General features: G+C 40.3%; 1 protein-coding gene across 6 annotated transcripts; it reads left to right on the top strand.

The window, feature by feature from the left end:
* The first annotated feature begins 1093 nt into the window (after positions 1–1093).
* On the top strand, positions 1094–22398 carry hck (HCK proto-oncogene, Src family tyrosine kinase). 6 transcript variants are annotated; one of them, XM_034536270.1, is made up of 14 exons: positions 1094–3160; positions 4250–4292; positions 11000–11145; positions 14543–14576; positions 15083–15179; positions 15336–15431; positions 15586–15689; positions 16286–16435; positions 17132–17284; positions 17370–17552; positions 18087–18163; positions 19476–19629; positions 19908–20039; positions 20650–22112. In XM_034536270.1, the coding sequence occupies exons 3-14, from the start codon at positions 11008–11010 to the stop codon at positions 20850–20852; spliced, it is 1521 nt and encodes a 506-aa protein (XP_034392161.1). In that variant the 5' UTR covers positions 1094–3160; positions 4250–4292; positions 11000–11007; the 3' UTR covers positions 20853–22112. The 6 variants fall into 6 exon arrangements, with proteins under 6 accessions (XP_034392161.1, XP_034392159.1, XP_034392160.1 ...); XM_034536271.1 differs by lacking the exon at positions 1094–3160 and adding an exon at positions 3848–3934; XM_034536268.1 differs by lacking the exon at positions 4250–4292 and having other exon boundaries at positions 1095–3160; positions 20650–22398.
* The last annotated feature ends 211 nt before the right edge of the window (positions 22399–22609 follow it).

The following is a 22609-nucleotide window of genomic DNA, read 5'->3' on the forward strand; positions in this document are numbered from 1 at the left end:
TGTTTTCACACGCACTCACGCCACACAACCAATTTCTCACGGCAAAAAAACAATTCTGATTTTGGGCAGAGTGGGAGGTCTGTCCTCGAGACGCGTTCGTTTCTTTTCAAAGTCCCCGACGATAGGTGGCGCTAAGGAGCGCATCTGTAACCCTGTTCGCTGCATAGACATCCTATTTATCCCAAAGAGTCCCGAAGTTAGCAACAGAAGAAGATTTTCAAAGAGACACTCTGGAGGAGCAGATACTAAGGTATGTTAACTCTCTTAAACTTAGAGACTATGTTAACTCTCTTAAACTTAGAGACTAAGGTATGTTAACTCTCTTAAACTTAGAGACTAAGGTATGTTAACTCTCTTAAACTTAGAGACTATGTTAACTCTCTTAAACTTAGAGACTAAGGTATGTTAACTCTCTTAAACTTAGAGACTATGTTAACTCTCTTAAACTTAGAGACTAAGGTATGTTAACTCTCTTAAACTTAGAGACTATGTTAACTCTCTTAAACTTAGAGACTAAGGTATGTTAACTCTCTTAAACTTTAAATCTTGAAAGAAATGATTGGTTGTGTTTTGTGTGGTGAATGTAAACTCAGCTGTCATAACAAGCAGCAGGAGAGCACCTTGTTAACCTCTTGGTATACTGCATGCTCAAAACATCATAGCATTGAGCATTAAGGCTGCTCACATAGAATTTATCTTTTTATTTACAGGCCAAAGAAAAGGACATTATTTTCATTTTTTGTTATTTTATTTATGTGTTGAACCATTGTTTTGGTTAAAAAGGCTACTGTTTAAGCACTTTATTTGTTGCACTTTTTTGTTTCATAATGAAAAGTATTTCTCCCTAACTAATCTTGTGTCATTTTTTGCTTTTTTGCTCTTAAGAATACAATTATTAACAATATAGGTTAGGTTTCAGTTAAGAATTAGTTACCATTGTAATCAAAATGTCAATCAACCTACCTTGGTCAAATCTTAAACACAGGTCTATTAATTAGGCTATATTGTGGTACAAAGACAGTCATTGAGGCACAACAATAGTTTTCTGGTTGAATGTTCAGCTCAAGTCTAGAAGGCCCTGCAAGTCATGAGCAGATGAACATGAATCGGAATAAGTTCAGGTATTGCACATCTTTAGCATACCACCCAAAAATCCACTAGAATGCATGAATTAACATCTACTTAAACCAACATTTCCTGGAAACAGACCACCATGTGAACAATATGTCTCAAGTCAAGAACAAGTCCCAATACAATAAGAACAAGACCCATGTGAACAAGACTTCTCAAGTCAAGAACAAGTCCCAATACAATAAGAACAAGACCCATGTGAACAAGACTTCTCAAGTCAAGAACAAGTCCCAATACAATAAGACAATAAGAACAAGACCCATGTGAACAAGACTTCTCAAGTCAAGAACAAGTCCCAAGACAATAGGACAATAAGAACAAGACCCATGTGAACAAGACTTCTCAAGTCAAGAACAAGTCCCAAGACAATAAGACAAGAAGAACAAGACCCATGTGAACAAGACTTCTCAAGTCAAGAACAAGTCCCAATACAATAAGACAATAAGAACAAGACCCATGTGAACAAGACTTCTCAAGTCAAGAACAAGTCCCAAGACAATAGGACAATAAGAACAAGACCCATGTGAACAAGACTTCTCAAGTCAAGAACAAGTCCCAAGACAATAAGACAATAAGAACAAGACCCATGTGAACAAGACTTCTCAAGTCAAGAACAAGTCCCAAGACAACTTCCTAACGCATCGTCAAGTTACACCAAGACAGGTGACTGTTTTCTAATATTCTTGCTGTTGGGTGACTGTTTTACTCACAAGTATGTACATGTACTTACATTTCCACTAGGTGTATAAGATACATTGTAAAAAACTAAATTAAACGCACCAAGCTGTCTGCCCACGCGGCTGAGTGGCGACGATATACTTCAAGGTGAATGCACTTGTAGGTCTGTTAGTTGTAAAACACCAACACCGTAAAGTGTGTACTCTGTCACCCACATGTGCTGTAAACAAATTAAGCTATCTGTGGATCTTCAACTTGGTAAATGAGGAACTAATTTCCCTCTGCAGTTTGAATATAAAGAGCCACAAACTGAGGCCTGTATGTCAGAGTAAAAGGCTCATTGTGCAACGTCATCGGCTGCTCTGAGCAGCTGCTAAACACCAAGTTCTTTTAAAACTCTTACATCCTACCTGTTTCCTGTTTTGTTTGTTTTTCCCTGATCTAATTCATTTCATTCTTAACCTCATCTTCTTAAGAACAGCCATCCCTCTCTCCGTCACGGCAGCCTGGGTTTCAGAGGGAACTCAATTTCTAATCCTGCCTGTTGATTAAGGATTACATCTGGAGAGCCGGCAGCTCTCTCTGATGTGTTATTGCCGAGCTGCTGTCGTGGACCCCCAGGCCTGAGCCGCCCACGCCTCCAGCTCTGCTGCCCGCCTCCGCCCATGAGCACGATGGCTTTCCCACTCATTTGAATACATGGGCACCATGCAAATGTGTGCCTCACATCTGTCCACCCATCCATGGCATCCGTTCATTTAATCCATTCTTCCCTCTGGCCATCCGCTCCAACATCAAAAACAGCAGCACAGATACGAATCTGGCTTCAACGTTACATTTTTTGGGGGGCATCTAGGAGCAGGGAAAAGAAAAGTCCTGTACATATTCAAACAATCTATACATATTGTCAAACAAAAAATATTTTTTTTTATTAAAAAACGTCAACTATGACTCAAGACAATGATCTTAAAAAAAATAAACAGATCATTAAAAGATACAATCTATGTTTACAAAAAAAATACTTTTAAACGTTGGGTTTTGACGCACAAGGCAGCTTTTTTACGCAGCAATCCATATACGCAGCTGGGGGCGTGGGGCTATGTCGGTGTGTGCGCTTGTTCCTCTTCTCACCAGCTCAGTCAGATGCGCACAGCTCAAACTTCCTTGTCCAAGCCCAGTGCGCTGCGCCGCTTCCACCCGTCCGCATCTTCAGCCAACAGCCGGGAGGAAGAAACACAAACAAGTTCTGCGAAAGGATGGAGCCGACGGAAGAGAAATGAGGATTATGCTGCACGCGGCCACCCGAGTCTAGAAGAGCATATCTCCACGCGCAGAAGTAACAGTGATCGTGGTAAGTGTCCTCTTGATCTGTGTGGGGAGGCAGCGCGAGAGGACTGCAAGAAAAGCAAAAAACAACTAATACAGAGTGTGAAGTTAATGTGTCGGAAATATAATAAGAAGGTTTTTGCTTTGACATGCAGTTTTTTATAAAAAAGGGATGCAAAAAAAAAAAAAAAAAAAGAGGAACTTTAATATCTTTGGGGTCGAAACTACCACCTCCTGCCGACGTCACACAAATTATGCAAAGAGGAAATATGAAAGTGGGCTAAAGTGAAGTGAAATTAATACAGCGCTTCACACCACTTGAATGCATTCTGTCAAATGAGGGGTTTCAAGTGTGTGCGTGCGTGCGTGCGTGAGAGAGAGTTATTTTTAGACTGACCATCTCGACCAAACCAGAAAGCAGCACCAGTAGACTAGTTTCTGTTCTGCTACTTGCAGTCTCTGTGCATTAACTTTCCTTTTAGATGTCCAATGGCCTCGAGCTTCTCAGCTCCCCTCAAAGAAACATCAGAGACATTGTGTCCTCTGTTGGAGCAGCTCATGTGTTTGTGCTATCAGGGAGTGGATCGAACCATTAGCGGGGTCATGTACACTGCAGAAAGGCCGCCGTTGCCTCATACCGGTTGTTAAGTTAAATTCCCCATTTGGCCCTTGAGGGCTATCGCAACCCCCAAATTTCCAAATGACTCACCAACCAAGATTTGTCGCTTGACAGAAGAAGCAGCATTTTAATTGTTGGACATACCAACTTCCCTTCAGAGCAAAATACTTTTAGAAATAAGTGAGTATGATCCAATATGTACAATAACAATATATATGAACAAGTTCATGTATCCTATACCTAGGGCTGACACTGATGATTATTATCTGCATTATAGATTAATCTGTTTAGTATTCTCTCAATTAACTGTCTGGTCTATATGGCAGAAAATAGTTTTTTTTTTAATCATGCAATCTTATCATGCAGTACGATTATTAAAACACCCGAGCATGCTGAGATGGAGATGTCATGCAGTCCAGAGTCATTTCCTGCTGATAAGTTACTGAATAACAATGTTAATTAATTACTCTTCCTTTCTTTCTTTCTGTGTGCCAGTCTGGCAGGTGACATTGTTATGGCCTGAGGCAGTATCAAACAGGTACACACAGCCTGGCAGCCCGCACAGTATACATCTGCTTAAATATTAATCATTTCTCATAACAGAATACATGTTATGTAACACATTAATTATTCCCATCTGTTGTGTGTGTTGTGTTAAACTAGTTTGCCGGTAGGATAATACTCCTCAGAGGCGGCCCTCCACATAGCCGCTACAGGTGAATGAGGGGAGACTTTTATTTTATTTTTTACTGATAACTTTTTATTCTATTTTAATACTTTTATTTTGAGATATCATTTTTAAAGTCCACAGCAACTTATCTATGTAACCTATTGTATGGGTTGCCCGCAGCATCAACCCAGCGAATCAGCCTCATATCTAGAGTTCATGTCAGTCCCTCTGAGTCGCCTAAAATTCATATTAGAAAGTTGGAAAGACTATCCAGGCGTTAAATATATAGCTAAGCAGCTTCTGAGTGAGTGTATGGACACGAGGATCGGTGGGGACACCAGATAAAATCTTGCCTAATTACCAATTTGGTCAGCTACGATCCAGCTATCGTTGCATATGGCGTAGGGTTACGTTAGCTAGGGTAAAGAAGACACATGTCAAGTCTATAATGTTGAACTGTGTTTCCTGTTGTGCTCAAAGTACCAAAGTATCAATGCGCCCTTGCTAGCCACACATTCTGAAAGCTTGCGCTGAATGCGGCCGTTTGTCTTATTTTAAATTCATGGCTTTGATGACGTTTGCAGTGGTACTTATTTGCATGGTATGATATGGTATGATAATTATGAAGCAAGCCTTTATGCAAACACTTAGCTTAGCGGTGCAGTGTGACAGAAAGGTATTTTTTGGGCCACTCTTTGAACTCTTTGACTCTATTGTCTTTACGTTTTAAGAATTCGGTCGGTTTCTCTTCCTGTGATACCTTCTTCAAATTCTAGTAAACTATCACTTTGATCAAAAATAGTTGTGGCAGTTGCATAAAAATGGTCTCAAATATAACTCGACACAAAAATGTGCCCGTGATGTAACTCTGACTGAGACCGTCTGTCACGCAATGCGTTACAGGTACAACTCGACATTTTACAGAAGAGAAAAAATGGCCGATGCAACAGCAAAACCGCACCAAGTATGGGAGAAAATAAGAAAAAAGGTGTTGGAAATAATTCAAGTATATAACAAGAATCCTCAAATGTTTTTTTAAATAACGGATAAACAGTTGAAATCGTGAGGTTAAAGTAATGGATTTACAGTTGATATAGTAATAAAGTAATACCTACAAGTAATGGATAAATGTTTGAAATATAACATATAACGTATGTTATGTTAATACTTAATGCAACAGGAAGGCTTGTGGGGGACTAGCGGCTGTCCTGTTTTAGACACTAGCAGGGCTCTGGAACAGTACAGTGCTCATTTTGAATCTTTGTGACCTATGAAAGAAGAAAGAACACACTCTTCCTCTTTCAAATGTACCTAGCTTATGGTGGCTAATGTTTTTAAAAAATAATTGTAAAATATTGATGATTTAACGTTCTAACATTAATGAATACATTGCTGACATTAATACTCTTTTTAGACGTGTGTGGGTTACAAGTTACATTATAGAAAAGTCACGTGGTGTCGCTTAAAAGGTCCAATGTGTAAGATTTAGGGGTATTTAATAGCAGAAATCGAATATGATATTCAGAACTATGTTTTCATTCATGTATTATCACTAACAATTGTTGTGTTTTCGCAATCCCTTGCCTCCGGGTCTGAAACGCGAAGCCAATACTGAAGTTATTAATGAGTTAATTATGGTCCCATAAAGCCATAAAAGCAGCGTATGCTTTAGGGCGTGGCTACCTTGCAATTAACAGGTTGCTCCCATGCCATAGTCTGGGAGTTGTCCGGGTTTTTCTTCTTTCACAGAAAATCAATTGTAACTTATTTTGGTCCTCAAACATTTTTGCATTCAGCGTTCAGTTGTCCTCTCGTCTCACTTCTGGTTACAAAAAAAACAAGATGGCGACAGCCAAAATGCCGAACTTGAGGCTTCAGAACGGCATTCCACGAACCAATGGGCGGCGTCACCGTGACGACGTCCACCTCTTACATACAGTTTGTGGTCCACGTCACAAGCTGTGTCGTACCCAGAAGGGACAAATTAAACAGTAGCTCCATTTTGTTCGATGGGCATGAACATGTTATCACTTGTAGTCAGCGTTAGGTTGCCGGGCAAAAATCAGAGACACCAGCATGTCCCTGCTACTGGCTGAGAAATAATCCGGCACATAATCCTCCATGAAACTAGATTTTTACAGATTACACCAACAGGAAAGATGTTGTTAAATTGTGAGCTGCAGAGGTTATGAGAAGTTAACTTTGCACACAGCCAGGTCAGCTGCTTCCCACTGTTCCCAGAGTCTGAGCTAAGCTAAGCTACGCTAACCTGCTGCTGGCCTTATATTAGGCGTATTACAGTGGTATCAATTGTCTCATCCAACTCTGCAAGAACACAAAGGAGCATATTTCAGATTTTTTTTTCTTAGATTCCCACACAACTCCACCAATTGGAGGCTCATGTTGTTGTGTGAGCTGGGAAATAATGTCATAATTCTTATGATCTAAATGTATGCAAGACACTTTCCTTAGAAAACACAACTGAATTACCATTAACTTCCCGGAGAGTTGGTCTTTCAAGGTGTGTTGATAGTTGTTGATAGAATTCTGAATTTCTGACTTTTTTTTTACTTAGTTGGTGATGATAGATAGATAGATTTGGGAATTCCAGCATTAGACATGATCTACTTTTTCAAACTAACATAGAGCTGATTCAACAGATGGAGCAAAACACACACAAAACAAAGAAATTAATTAAAACCTTTATGTGGGTCACGCTTAGATGAAAGCTCTATTTTTAAGGCGCATGTGATCTGGACAGTAACACACGAGTCACAACGAGGAGGAGAAACAGAAGCACAGAACTGAAACTGTCAGCCTAGTCAAAGCATAAGCACTTTCTTTATAGACTTTCAGACACCTCCATCTGCACTACTACCACCTTTCTGCACTAAAATCCGCAATGTATTGTCATTGTTGTTGTTTTTATATTATACATACCTGTTGTGTTGTCTTTAATGTATTTTTATATGTATCTTGTTATTTGTATATTACATGTATGTGAGCGTACGTACACATGGCCAATAAAGCTGATTCTGATTCTGAAGAGGGGGAATAAACACAATCCTTCACCTACTTGGTATCCATCCAGTTTTATAATGCAAAATGCTTGAGAAAACCTCAGCTGTATATGATATACAGTAGCAGTGGCCAGGGAGCTTTATGCCTTCAGGATGACCGTCTGTCTTATTCTCGTGAACGTTCAGCAACATCCATCTCGACTCAAGGACGAACTGATTTCGGTGGTCGAAGGTCACCGTGAGCACACAAAACACATTTTTGAATAAAATGATGACGTGATGGCATTTTTGCATCCGAAAGGTCAAAGGTCATCTTCACTGTGACCGCATAATGCTCTGCAAAAACATGCTGACATGCATAAGAAGGAGGTTGTTCCCACTGGGCTGAACAGTAAAGTTTGACATTTTCAGGAATAGTGTTGTTCCTCCCGAGAGTTGAGATGACAAGATGGACGCCACGAGACATTTTGGCATATGTTTATTGGTGAGCTTTAGGAATACTGGTTGTTGGATTCTCTTGGCTTTCGGCAGGGCCAGACTAGCTGGTTGTTAGAGTGAGCGTAGCATCTGCTAGCGCTAGCTCCATATATTAGCACACAGACATGAGAATGGTGGAAATCTTCTCATCTAATGCTCTGCAGAAAAGCAAATCAAATGTCAAATGATTGTGTTAATATTGTGTTTTCCAGTCGGGGACACAGCAGGGGTTGAGTTACTGGGGTCATCCCCATTAAACCGGAAAAGGAGGTGTTATCTAGTGAATCACCTCCTGCAATCCATTATAATGGATGAACTTTTTTTAATGTCAAAGTCTACAATTACTTTGGCCCAATCTCAGTGCACACTTTATAGCCCGATTTTGAGTCAAATACCATACATTGTTTGGTGTTTTAAATGTTACTGATTTTCTAAAGAAATGTGACCAAGATACTAAACGAGACATAGAGTATACAGTGATACCAATATGTGTGCAATCAGCTGATATCCTGGATTGACCTTGTAGATTCGTCTGAACCTCTGATCATAGAATAAAATTATATTATGTAACTATAAACATTAAGTGTTTTTATGGAGACTGGCTGTCCAATGGCCGTTGGGTGTGAAGCACAACTTCCATGTCCGCTACGTGAAGCCATTAGGCCCAAAAATCACATTTCCACCATAGACTTACATTGGAAAAGAGATATCTGTAAACCAGCAAATCATTTTCAAAAGGCCCCAGTCTGCAGTCTATAAACCTTTCATCTGCCTACACATCTTTTTTATTTGCTGGTCTCCATGATTGAGTCCCAATGGATCTCACTGTCTTCCATTGAAAGTTTGAATAAACATTCTTGCAGTTAGCATTCATAAGCGCTGCCATGTGAGCGGATTTCCATTCAGGCTCAGTGGAATGTAGAGTTTTACTTGACATATATTTTAGCTGCTTTACTCACTGACTGAGATGAATCAATGACAGCTGGGATTTTCTTTCAAGAGCCAAACTAGGGCAATGTGTTACCACCAGCCTAATGCTGACCTCCATTTTGTATCAGTGAAAACATGACAGGGACTAGCTGTTCAATACTTGCGAGCCTGAACAATTAGACATCTAAAGAGGAACATGGTTTGAAAAAGAGAAGAAGAAAAAAAAGGAAGCAAATATGTCGATTTTGACCTCTAAAACACCAGAACTTCCTCTGCCTGAATGTCCAAATGAAACATTTTCCACTGCTTACCACTGAACAGTGGTGAGTGGCAGCAGGCCAGTATGCTCATGATTATGGCTGCGACTGTAGATGTTCATAAAAGAGATGCTTGCAGAAACATTTCAAGTTAAAGGGGTTCACAATGTATGGACTGAGGACATCGTGCATCTTCTTTTGTGCTGGATGGGGTCCTTCCACGGTGACATGTGATTTCTGCAACCATAGGAGTTCTGTATGCGTGGTTAACAGGGCGCCGCTGTTTATGATAAACACGACGACGGGTTACACGTGTATGAAACACAACTTCTATTTGCCATCACAGACTCCCTCTTTGTTCTCGCTTCTCCTAAACCTTGTTCCAGATAACTGCGTTCACATTTACATGAGGAAACACACAGTCAGGCTCTGTGTGAAAGAAGGAGAAAGCAAAGTATTCCAGGGACTTTGCTGATGAATAAGTTGTCTTGTGTAGGCATATTTGAACTCTAGATGTGAAGACCTTGCTGTGTTGATTCTTGTAATATCTTAATAGATGAATATAACATTATTTATCCGTGAAAGCTTTGAAGTCAGAATGAACACCAACAATGTTGAGGTTTCAGATGCATCCCCAAAATAGTCACGGTCTTCCAGTAAACTGAAGTGAAGAATCTCTAACATTTATGATCGTATCCAACTTTGGTTCATATTTTGCTAGCACCCATTTCTGGGATTCGGCGATGTTTTCTTATTTTTTTTCCACTCTTCTTACGTGAGAAAACATTTTTCAGGTGGTCCAAATTAACCAAGATAAGAAATAAAACCGTTTTGGCCTGAAAAGTAAAACGATGCTGACGGTGCCTCATACAAAGAAGTCTGATTGCATAGAAGTCTATGAGAAAATGACCCTACTTCACTGTTATGATCATTATTATATCTGGAGGATTGTGTGATCGGACACGTATGTGCGTACCGCCGTGCATCCATAATTCAGTCAGAGGGAGGTGTTTACTCGCGAACGTGATATCTCAGCAACTCCGGGGTGGGAATTTCTTCTGATTTGGCACAAGCGTCCACCTGTTTGACGGAGGCATACGACCGTGAGGCGGTGATTCTAGTTTATTAATAAATGATCATGTTCGCAACAAAAATAGGACTTCCTGTCATGGCTGCTATGAAATGTACACTAGCAGATAGCATGTTCATTTTTTCACCCGAGCTGGCGTTACACAGACATCATTTTTTGGCTCTTTATTTACATTATTTGTATGTTGCCATTTATTGTGCAACCACTGAGAAACTGTCCAGCGTTATCAAGACCCATCAGAGGAATTAGACGGCGTAGCGTTGGTACGTGGGTATCACATTGCGTCTACGAACCAATCCGATTGCTTGATTTGAGCTCCAGAACCTTTAACCTTAGCGTTGACATTCAGCTTTTGTAGCAAGTTAAACACAGTCCACAATATCTTGCTTCAGTTTTCTTTTTTCATTCTGTCTTTCAAAGCTATCTGGTAAGAAAATACCTCAATATTGATCTGCCATATGTTTTGCAATAACACCATAATTAATCGTTACAACAGGCTGTTGCCACATTCGTTATATCTCCATTAAGAAACGGATTAGTTTTATATGTACACCTCGTAGTGTTCGTCACATAATGTTTGACCAGCATATTGCCGCTTGTAGTATTCAAAGGTCATGTAATACTTGAATTGTTCATGTATTAACAGCGTTTCTGTGACAAACACTTTCCCGTCAGCTGCATCATCAGTATACAGTATGTTCCTTATTAATAAATGTGTGTGACAGCCACTATATAAAGCAGGAACATATAAAGTCACTCTAGGGCTGGCCTTCATGTCCTGCTGTTTCTCCTCTGCTGCAGAAGGAACCATGGGCTGTGTGGGCTCGAAGAAGGAGCAGGAGCAGGAGGCTCCCGGCAAAGGGACGGGCAACAACGACCAGCATGGCTGTGCGCAGGCGGCCCACTACGTCAAAGACCCCACCGCAGCGAACTTCGGCAGCAAAGCTGTAAGTAACAATGTAACGTGTGTAAAAAGTCAATTAGAGAAGTTATCATTTACACTTTCCTAATACAACTTCTACAACTAACTGTGACATGCCCGTTGGTGGAAGTGTTCAGAACAGCTGTGCCAATGCAGCAATGTAAATGTAGATCCACATTCAAAATCTTGATTCAGTGAAACTACAGAATAATTCTTAATAAGATACACCTAATACATCAAAAGTAAAATGAGGTATGTAGAAGAAAAATAAAGTTCTGCCCCCGAGGACTGTCTTTTCTTGGTAATACTCAAGGATTTTACCTCTAAAGGTTGCAAACGTCAGCCCAGTCGGCAGGAATATTTTTTGAAAATCCACATTTCTGCAAACCACACAGATAGATTTTGTTGTATTCGGGCAGAGCAAGTGAAGAGCAACCATTTTAAAAAGTTGTGTGGTTTAATAACGAGTATAACAAGCGATAAAAGTCCACAAAGGGCTTGAACAATTGGTGGGCAGGTCAAACAAACACTGGACTTTCACCCAGGAGACCAAAGTGCACGTTCCATGTGTAACCCATGAGCAAACACGGACTTGATGTAAAATGATATAAGATATATAAAGATTATTATTTTACGGTTGCTAGGTGATGTCATGTTATACTTTCATCACATTATGCGTTCCTGTAAACATGATATAAGGCTGATATGAAACATAAAGGTTATCCGCGGTTTACAGAAACGTGCAGTTGCAAAAAATAAATAAAAGAAAAAAGGGTTGCTAATGTGTCTCCAGGGCCGCAACCAGACGTTGCTTTTTCTGGGGGGGTCACAAGCTAAATACTTTGATATAAAAAGTACCAACAGTAGTTCAATCAAGATCGATAAGTGAGATAATGAAAAGACAATTGTTTTTTATTAACAGATGATATGTGATGATAAAGTCTCAGAGTCCTTGGCCCTTGGATTCTACAGGGAGATTTGTAATGGAGGGCCGACTGCCCCGATCGGCACTAAGATAAATGATGACGACTGGGCAGAGATGGGGAGGTGGAGGGGTGCGTAACGGCAACATGAATGAACTGAAGGTGGAGAGACGTTCAGATGATTGTCTGACCATGTTATTGTTTCGTTGTGCTTATTGGATAGAGGAGACCAGCCGATCTAAACAGCTGGTGTCATGATTGACAGCCCCGAACCATGACCGAGAGTCAATTATGAGTGAGCATGCGTGAGTCAATTATGAGTGAGCGTGCATGAGGAATGATTGGCGGATGTATGAGAAATAAACTGCAAGCCGAAGGATACGAGAGTAGAGTCTTCCTGACTGAAGTTACACGAGAGCTTCATGAGAAATATATAATATTAATATAAAAATGTATGTAGTTGGGTAATAGAGCATCAAATGGAAATAAAGTCCTCAGGCACAGTACTTAATTTAATGTACTTAGTTACTTCCCACCACTGATTGTACATTTAGATCACATTGTGTCTGACCCAAATGTGTGGATGATTTTGCAAATGATAATGGACAGAGGTGTGGCAAGTGTGGCATTTAAATATGAGAATGAGGAAGATTAATGGTGTCAATTGCAGAAGCCGTGAAAGTATGACGAGGTACAATCAGGGTTGCAAAATTCCGCGAATATTCAAAGTTGGAAACTTTCCACAGGAATTAACGGGAATAAACTGGATATTATGGGGTAATTTAACTGTATGTACCTTGTCATAAGCAGACATGCATGCAAACATTTATAATACAACTTTTAAAAATGAAATTTTTGACTTTTTTGAACTTTATTCTTTCATCGAACAACAAAAACATGAACGTTGAATAAAAAAGGTGTATTCCCTATGATCACCACCACCCCAACCCACTTTTTTTCCCTGAATCCTTTCAGGTCTAAATGCTTTCTTCCTGGACCTCATCAACGTCCTCCTCACTGCTGTAAAAAGTTAGTCTACTGTATACAAATAAACCTGGTATTAAAATGAACATGGCTTCAGTTTACCAAGTAATCAATATGCTATATGACAAACAGTGTTGGGAAAGTTCACTTTCTACATGAACTAGTTCAGTTCATAGTTCACAAATTTTAAAATGAACTAGTTCAGTTCATAGTTCATAATTCAAAATGTTGAACTAAGTTCACAGCTCCAAAAAATGAACTAGTTCAGTTATTTTTTTCAATATGTTGCGAGTTTTAATTGAAATCTCTATCTGTCTGCAATACCGCTCTTGGCCTCTCACACTTGCCAGGCATAGGGCTGAAACATTCAGACAACACTGATGACAAAGACGTTCAAAAACAACAGAACGTTTTATGTTTATGTTTCTGGCAGACAATGTTCCCAACCAGCTGCATTCAGGGTCCAGCTGAGCTAGGCGTGCATAGTCTTGTTCTCAACTACACTTACTACACTACTCTGTTATATGCTTTTGCAAAAAAACGTAGGCACATTTCTTATTTATTTTTTATTCCCAAAATTCCCGTGGAAACTTTCCGCCCCTTTGCAACCCTAGGTACAATGGAGAAAAGAAAAACACTGTAACATTAGGTACGACCACAGTTTACGAACGCTCATAAACATGTTCCTTGTTTGCATACTGGCCAGACTTTGATCGCTGTAGCAGTGCTGCGTTTGGTTCCACTGGCTACGGCTTCCTGTGTGCAGGCCGCCACATCGAAGGAAGAGGAAGTGACACGAGCAGAGCACCCGGGCCGGAGACAAGACTTGAGTTGTATTATCTCTCTAAATGTGTCCGTCTGGCCCGTGGTACCTTTGTAGCGTTGCATTCTGTTGCAAACAGATTTTCTAAAAGTCCTTCCTTCCAAACGGCTTCTTTGTGCTTTTATTTTAATTTTTTTTTATTTTTATATGTAAATATACAGAGCATTATTTTAATGAAATGGTGGTAAGTAATATTTTGAGACAATGAAGGAAAGTTCCCAATAGTGACAATTTCAGTTTTAAAGTTTAAGGTCTAAGGTTTAATGTCTAAGTTTAAGGTTTAATGTCATATACAAAGTGTTGAAACCTGCGCTAATTCATATTTTTATTTTAACAATGGGCAAAAAAAATGAAATGCCTGTAATGGCAAAGAGATTGCTGGTAGCGAATGCTCACGGCCCTACATTGCAATTTCTTTGGCATCTTTCGGCATCTTTTGGTGTTGCTTTTCGTGGCCGGCACCTTTAAGGTTTGGGTTCACTCCCACGGCTCTCATCGCGTCTGCAGTCGGACGTTTTAAAGCAAGTTAACAACGAGCTAGCATTGCACTGTCCCTAAGCAATCCCCCAAAAAATATTAGAAATGTAAGAATTTTTTTCTTCTCATTTTGAATCAACAACGCTGGGGGTGGGGATGGATATTTGACGGGTCTCCTCTTGGCCTTATACCACTGCATGTGTTTCTCTCCCCAGAGCCAAATGCCGTCGAATGCAAACTCTCCAGACGGTGAGTCACTCACACAGTGCGCATTGCAACCTGTACCTGCTTTTGTATATCACTAATAAACCACTAAGACCAGTCAATGGCAGGGTTTATTTCGAACCCCCCCACCTTTCAAACACCACCCCAGTCTGGAAACCGAGGCTTCCACTGCACGGGCCTCCAAAACACTGAAGACCGGCCCCGCTGCTATTATTATCAGGCGCACAAGGAAGTCAGTTACATGGTCGAAGCCCGGGGGGGAGATAGCTGTGGTTTAGACTTAAATACAAATGTCGACTTTACACCAGCCAAAAAACAAAAAAACGGGCTTGGTTTCAACTCCATAGTTTAAGGTTAGCCAGAGTTTGTTTTTTTTCAGCATGCAATTCTCCAGAGAGGGAACCCGATAGCCGCTTTCACACGACAACGCGTGAAAAGACACACATTCTACGCTGCGCGTCGAGAAGGCGATCTACCGACGCAAAGCCTCCGGCTCCTTTTCACTTCTCTTTGTGGGCCATGCTTTCCAGCAGGAGAGAGCATCGCCATGGCGCTGTACGACTACGAGGCCATCCACGACAGCGACCTCGGCTTCAAGAAGGGGGATAAGCTCCGGATCCTGGAGGAGTAAGTATCAACAGGGAGAGCGGCCGTTGCTTCGGATATGAGGAGAACAATAATTACTTAGCTGCCTGTTCAAAATGCAGTTATTGGACTTGTTTTGTTTTTTCAAGTCATACTCTCTCTCTCTCTCTCTCTCTCTCTCTCTCTCTCTCTCTCTAGATCGGGGGAGTGGTGGAAGGCTAAAATGATCAGTTCGGGTCAGGAGGGCTTCATCCCCAGTAACTACGTGGCCAAAGACACTCTGGAGGCCGAGGAGTAAGTGTACTGCCATTAAAAACCCATTTGTGTGCATCATCACCATACAGAGTGCCATGTGCCGTATTACCTCTTCGTAGGCTGTCACCAAGCCTGCACAGGGAGGTCCGTTGAGAGGGTTTCTGCACTAACGGATCTGTTTCCTGTTGTTGAGGTGGTTCTTTAAGGGCGTGAGCAGGAAAGATGCCGAGAGGCAGCTGCTGGCCCCCGGGAACAAAGTGGGCTCCTTCATGATCCGAGACAGCGAGACCACCAAGGGTGAGTTCAAAGGTTACGTGGAGCAGTCTGAACAGTCAGGATTCAAAGTTATTGAGAGAAAAATGACAAATCAAGAAATTTGATCTGGGCAGTTCCTGCAGACACTGTGTTTTTAACAGATGAATTAACAGACAAACAAATAAACGTGGTTAACAAGACTTTGAGAAATGTCCATTAAAGACACATTGAGTCAGATTCACCTGGATAGCACCTGGTACTTTTCACATGTTTTACATTTTAAATGTCAGCATGCAAAACTACACCTTCCATTCCATACAACTATTGAGATGCATTGTGGGAAATGAAGGATCCCGTGTTTTTGGAGCTCGACCCATAATAAAGAGTAAAAGTCCGGAGATCTTGGGTTCCGAGGCTTAGATTTGTGTGAGTTCCCCAAGTTTATGGAAGAGCAATACTAAATTATTGGAGTGCCCCTTTACGTGTTGCTCGGCAGGAAAGAATTAACACCTTTGGGATATTTCTAAAATGATGCAACATCTAAAAATACAAGTTTGTATAACTGAAACAGATATTTGGTATCAGCATTAAACATTTTTTTTAAAACATACAGGTCACGGGTCTTCTTTCTGTTTTAGGCAGCTACTCCTTGTCTGTGAGGGACGGCGACTCCAAGGTCAGTGACACGGTCAAGCATTACAAGATCCGAACGCTGGACAACGGAGGATTCTACATCTCTCCACGCAACACCTTCACCAACCTGCAGGAGCTCGTCAGCCATTACAAGAGTGAGTTCACTGCTGTGGCTCAATGATTTCTACCTCCTCAGAGTCTAGTTGAGTAATTAAAGAGCAAATAAGGGGTTCTCTGTAATCAGTAAGGGGTTAAATTACTCCAAAATATTTCTCATGCTCTCATAAAAGAGTAACTTCAGTTCAGTCTGTGTCCCTCCACTAACTGTGACAGTAACGCAGAGCGCACTCTACTGGCCGACTAAATACAGTATAATATTATTACAGTCATCTCTTTACATTGACCTCCACTTTTGTGCACAAAGAAAAAAACCTGAAGCCTTTTCATGGTGTTCGTTATCTTAATGTTCACAAGTGTTTTCACAGGTGCATTATGGGTGCAGGTGTTTGGTAATTGAGTGTAGGTATTTCAATGGAGGTGTTGAGCAAACAACACGCACAGGCTTTTAGTTTTGAATGGTGTCTAATGTAGATAACATTGTGTAGTTATTTGGAAACCGTGTGTGTTAGAATTGCAATAAACTATAAAGTGATATATTGAATTGCTCTTTGGTTAGTACTGGCATCAGCAGCAGAGCTTTTTTTGCCAAACTTATGTTTTAAAGATTTGTTAAATAGTCTAATTTTCCCATGAATAAGAACAAAATAGTCCAGATTTGTATTGTATACAAAAATGTAATAAATGGAAGTTTTAGTTTTTTCCCATTAAATATTTAATTCTGTTTATTCCAGAGCAGGGAGATGGCCTCTGCCAAAATCTGACCAGCCCGTGCTTGAGCCCCAAACCTGAGAAGCCATGGGAGAAAGACGCCTGGGAAATCCCGAGATCGTCACTCAAACTGGACAAGAAGCTCGGCGCCGGCCAGTTCGGAGAAGTCTGGCTGGGTGAGATGGATCCAGATCGTTTTACAATCCAGTTGTGAAGCCAGCGATTCATTTTCTAATTCTGATGCTCTGATTTTGCTTGAAGCCACGTACAACAAGCACACCAAAGTAGCGGTGAAGACCATGAAGCCTGGCACCATGTCGGTGGAGGCCTTCATGGGCGAGGCCAACCTGATGAAGAGTCTGCAGCACGACAAGCTGGTCCGGCTCAATGCTGTGGTCACCATAGAGGAGCCCATCTATATCATCACCGAGTACATGGAGAAAGGTGTGTGTGTGTGTGTGTGTGTGTGACCTTTGACTTTCACCTTAAACTTTTAGACCCTCAGAATGAGGACACTTTGTACTTTCAGTCATCACACACACACACACACACACACACACTCACACACAGACACACCAATAATATTTGTTCATCTAAATTCAGCTTTATCACCTGAAATATTATTATAGAGAGGGCATGGAAACTAGCAAGCGGTAAAGTCTTAACAGTTAGCTCAAAGTCATGACTAAATGGTTAAACCGATAGCTAAAATGAATAAATACTTGATTTGATCAATTAAATAAAGCTAAATGTTTTGAATAAGCTGTTCAAATAGTTTGTTAAACGTAATGGATAACAATAGTTAGAGCTCTTATGAGGACATCAAATGTATTTAACATCAAACGATATTGTGTGTGTGTGTGTGTGTGTGTGTGTGTGTGTCTGTGTGTGTGTGTGTGTGTGTGTGTGTGTGTGTGTCTGTGTGTGTGTCTGTGTGTGTGTGTGTCTGTGTGTGTGTGTGTGTGTGTGTGCCTACAGGGAGTTTATTAGACTTCTTGAAGAGTGATGAAGGAAACCGTGTCAAGCTCCCCAAGCTCATCGACTTCTCTGCCCAGGTGAGAGTGAGCGTCACTATTCCGTCTTGCTTGCCGGACCGGATCGGTTTGGTTGTTTTGTGTTTTTTGTCAACGCATCCTTTGTGTGTCTGCAACACGACACAAGCCGCATGTGGGTACTCAAATCAGTTCTGCGACATCATGCACAGTTGTTTTTTTTACCGTGGGCCATCGGTGATCTTTGCTCTCGCATTCCTGACTCTACACCAGGAAGAAAAGAAGAGTTGAATTCTCTGTAAAGCTAGATGCTATCACTGAATAACGGGAACAGCTTCTTTTAAATCACTTCTTAAAACCCATTTTTATAGAACTGCTTTTAAGTGATGTCCTTTTATGCAGTTATTTGGTTCCCCTATTTTATTTTGTCTGTTCTACTTTATTTTGTATTTATCTATTCTTCTATTGTGTTCATTGCCTATATGGCATGTTCTCCTTTGCCTCCTGTATTTCCTGAAATGTTTACTTGTATTGATGTTATGTTTTTACCTTGCTTCTATGTAGAGCACTTTGTAAACCCTGTTTTTAAAGGTGCTATATAAATAAAGTTATTATTATTATTATTATTATTATTATTATTATGGTACAATACAGTATTTGGTTTGTCCCTTCTGAGCTACTGTAGAAATGTGGCGGTGCAACGTCCAATGTAGATATGAAGGCCTGATTCTAAGCCAACAGAAACACTACCAGTCTTAGTGTCAGGATATTTTACACTTACTGAAAACATAATAAAGACTATATTCCCTTTTAACAGAATAGATCCCATGTCCTCCTAGTTATGTTGGCGAATGAGGGGGAATGCAAAGGCTAAAATAAAACAAGCAGCAGTGTAGGTTTGGTGAGTTTGGTGCTGAATAGTTGTCCTATAAACTTGTTGGGAAGTAGATGTATAGAAAAGATGGAACAAATAAATGTATTTACAAATCTTCAAAAACTAACATTTCGACAACGCAGAGGTCGATTGACTCAATCCCACCATAACCGATATGTCACATTCAAATATTCATCAGATTAATTAATTCACGCATGTATAAATGTCGGTTTTCTGTTATTACCAGCATCGCCATTTTCTGACAGAAAAAGAGCAGCGTATACAAAGTCCAGAACATATATATATGTATATATATATATATACATATATATATATACATATATATATATATACATATATATATACGTCTGAGAGCATGGAAGTTTCGTTGATGATAAGGAAACGGTGTTCGCGTTGATGTTTTGAACCATTTCATTACCAGTTATAGTTTCCATTGGCAACTATGTTTGGATTATTTTACATGGACTTATTTGTCTCTAGACCGCAGAGGGTATGGCCTACATCGAGCAGAGGAACTACATCCACAGAGACCTGAGGGCTGCCAACATCCTGGTCAACAAGGCTTTGGTGTGCAAAATCGCTGACTTTGGCCTCGCTCGCATCATCGAAGACAACGAGTACACGGCCAGGGAAGGTACGGCGCGACACTACGCGTTACGTAGCCGAGTGTCATCAGTAGAAGTGATCAGAAACCGGGGAAACCGGTTCCCCCCAGAACTGAAGATACGGGCGCGGTCGACGGTTTCATCAGTTCTGGGGGAATTACTTGCGAGATGTCGGATTACAACACAAGTGCCAAAAATAGTAAAGGCTCATACAGCCACTTGCTGTATGAGCCAGAGGATGTATGAGTTTAGGATGAACAAGATCAACATTACTTGACTGTTTTTTCCATTTTGCCCTACAACCCAGGAGCCAAATTCCCCATCAAGTGGACGGCCCCTGAGGCCATCAACTACGGCTCTTTCACAATCAAATCTGACGTCTGGTCCTTTGGCATCTTGCTGACTGAGATTATCAGCTATGGACGCACACCATATCCGGGTAAGTGGATCACTGGTTTCAGCTCTGATATAGAATGCTTGTGAAGAGCATTCAAAATCTTGCCGAACAAAACGTATTAGAATCATAATGTGTGTTTACCTCTGATTTTCTGTAATAATCAAAAATCCAATGGGAAAAAAAATGTGCTTTTTGTGGAGGGAACCATGCTAATTTCCTGGTTTAGTGGAGCTGTGAAGCTGTTCATAGGCATAGGAACAAAAACATCAGTATATTAGCATACTCATAATGTGAATGCTAACATGCGAACAGATATTATATTTACCATCTTGGACCATTTTAATATAACACCATGGTATGCTAACGTCTGAGTAGTCTACTTAGTTGGAAAGTACAGCTAAGGCTGATGGCGATGCCATACATTTTGCAGATATTTGGTCATAAACCAGCGCATCGGACAATTGCAAAATGTTGACCTTGTAATGGCGCTAGCAAAAAAAAATATTTTTCTGGATATTTAACTCAAAACCACGATTCATCAGTGTTATCATAGTGCTAAAGGTAAAGTAAGTCTCCGGGGCCCATCCTCTGGTGACCTTGAATGGCAGCCCATCCAGCCTCTCCTAACCCGATCACGTGCTCTTGTTTTCAGGGATGTCCAACCCGGAAGTGATCCGTGCCCTGGAGAAGGGCTACCGAATGCAGCGCCAGGACAGCTGTCCCAACGAACTCTATGAAATCATGCTGGAGTGCTGGAAGAACAAGCCAGAGGACCGCCCCACCTTCGATTACCTGCAGAGTGTCCTGGAGGACTTCTACACAGCCACAGAGAGCCAGTATCAGCAGCAGCCATGAGGCTGGACATCCACAGACATGTCTTTCTCTAATTGTGCCGTTCTATTCACACTCAACAGCAAGTCCAGCTTCTACATGAAGCAGTGCAATTCATGTAACAAGGGACCGTACACAAATGATTGGGTTGGGTTGAACCTTCATCAACTATATATTGTAGGAAGCTACGGATCACCTTTCCTAACATTTTTATATTTTCATTGGGCGCTCCTCACTAACATTTTAAATAATCATAACCACACAAGGAAAAGCAAAATACAAAAACAATGGTAACACTTTCTACGATGCCCATGCCAATAATGCATTATAAACATACTTGTATTGTACAGTATTTATAGCACTGCACATCTTTAGTTATAAGCACTCATCACTATTCATAATGCTTTACAATGTTGCCTTGAAGCATATATTTATTTTAAGTGCTTATAACAATAATCATACAGTGTTATAAACAGATTATAACATATGCGTATGATGCATTATAGACACAGACATCATAGAAAGTGTCAATAAATAATGTTTACATGTATCATTATTACTGCACAATATTATAACAACACGGTCGGGGGAGGGGACAGGCTCCACGCCGTGCTGTAAAAAAAGCTTTTTCCTAAACAAAAAGAAAAGATAAAAAGCCATACAACTTTTCTACCATCATCCCTCTTATGATGTGTGTACAGTCCCTAATATTGGACCAGCTTTGAAGGTGTTTTACATAATATGTAAATGTATGCCGGAGGCCTCACTGTACGGCACATGCTATGGCGTCTCACACACAAAATATTATTTCACACACGGATACGGTCATATCGGCAAACAAATGAGGCCACCCAAAAGCAGTCGCGTGGAATATAGACTGTATTTAGTTGATGTGCTCCAGCTCCCATCAAAGGAAGGTAGAGGCGGGGGGCAGTGGACTTTACAAAGTGCAAGATATACTGTATGGCTGATATATGCTTAAATCTTCTATTTATATTCCATAGATATGTTCCAGCACGATGTGGCTTGAAGTTAGCATTACCACTTTGTTGTGCCTTTTTCTGTCTCATTTCTAATATATTACATCTGCTCTGTGTATATAGTACACACATAAATCAAATTATTTAAGAATAGGGTTTAACGTGAAGCCATATTAACTGATAATGCTTGTTGATCCTTTTGGCTCAGTCAACTTGTGTTCTGTATTTGTGAAGTGGAGTGTAAGATAAGTGTATCTTGAATGCAATGATCTATTCCAAAACTAAATGCCTTTTTGTTTCTCCAGTGTACGATTTTTTATTTTTGCAATTATTTTCTACACTTTTTGGATAATGCGATTCTTGTATTGTTGGAAATAGCAATGCATTTTGTGGACCACAATCCTACACATTTTAAAAGGGAATATTTTGAAGTATTTAAGATAATTTGGTTGGAGTTTTTTTTTTTTGTAATGGTATGCAACTGTTTGTGTTTTTCTTTATCAACAACTCTTTGTACATTTTGTTTGGTTAGATTCTTGGCTAAATGCAACTGTAGAGAACATTTTCAAATAAATTGTTTTAGAAACAACTATCTGTGCATTTATACCAAAACAACATTGTTTGATGTGTTTTTACATACTTTTTAAAAATTATACATGCGCTTGTTTGTATGCATATTGCATATTCTTGAAGGTGGAGCCAAATCCTAATTATTTGAAGGCATACTACTTAGTTAACATCATAGTTAACAGACGAGCGCGGTATTTCGCATGATTTCCAAAGACGATGGACTAACTCCTG

The sequence above is a fragment of the Cyclopterus lumpus genome, chromosome 7 (assembly GCF_009769545.1).
Source record: "Cyclopterus lumpus isolate fCycLum1 chromosome 7, fCycLum1.pri, whole genome shotgun sequence".
In the NCBI taxonomy this organism is placed as follows: Eukaryota; Metazoa; Chordata; class Actinopteri; order Perciformes; family Cyclopteridae; genus Cyclopterus; species Cyclopterus lumpus.

Coding starts and splice junctions, on each gene's coding strand:
- hck (XM_034536268.1), top strand. CDS start 2,770: ATGATCTTAAAAAAAATAAACAGATCATTAAAAGATACAATCTATGTT. Junction 15,180..15,335: donor AAGCTCCGGATCCTGGAGGA/GTAAGTATCAAC, acceptor CTCTCTCTCTAG/ATCGGGGGAGTGGTGGAAGG. Junction 19,630..19,907: donor CGAGTACACGGCCAGGGAAG/GTACGGCGCGAC, acceptor CCTACAACCCAG/GAGCCAAATTCCCCATCAAG.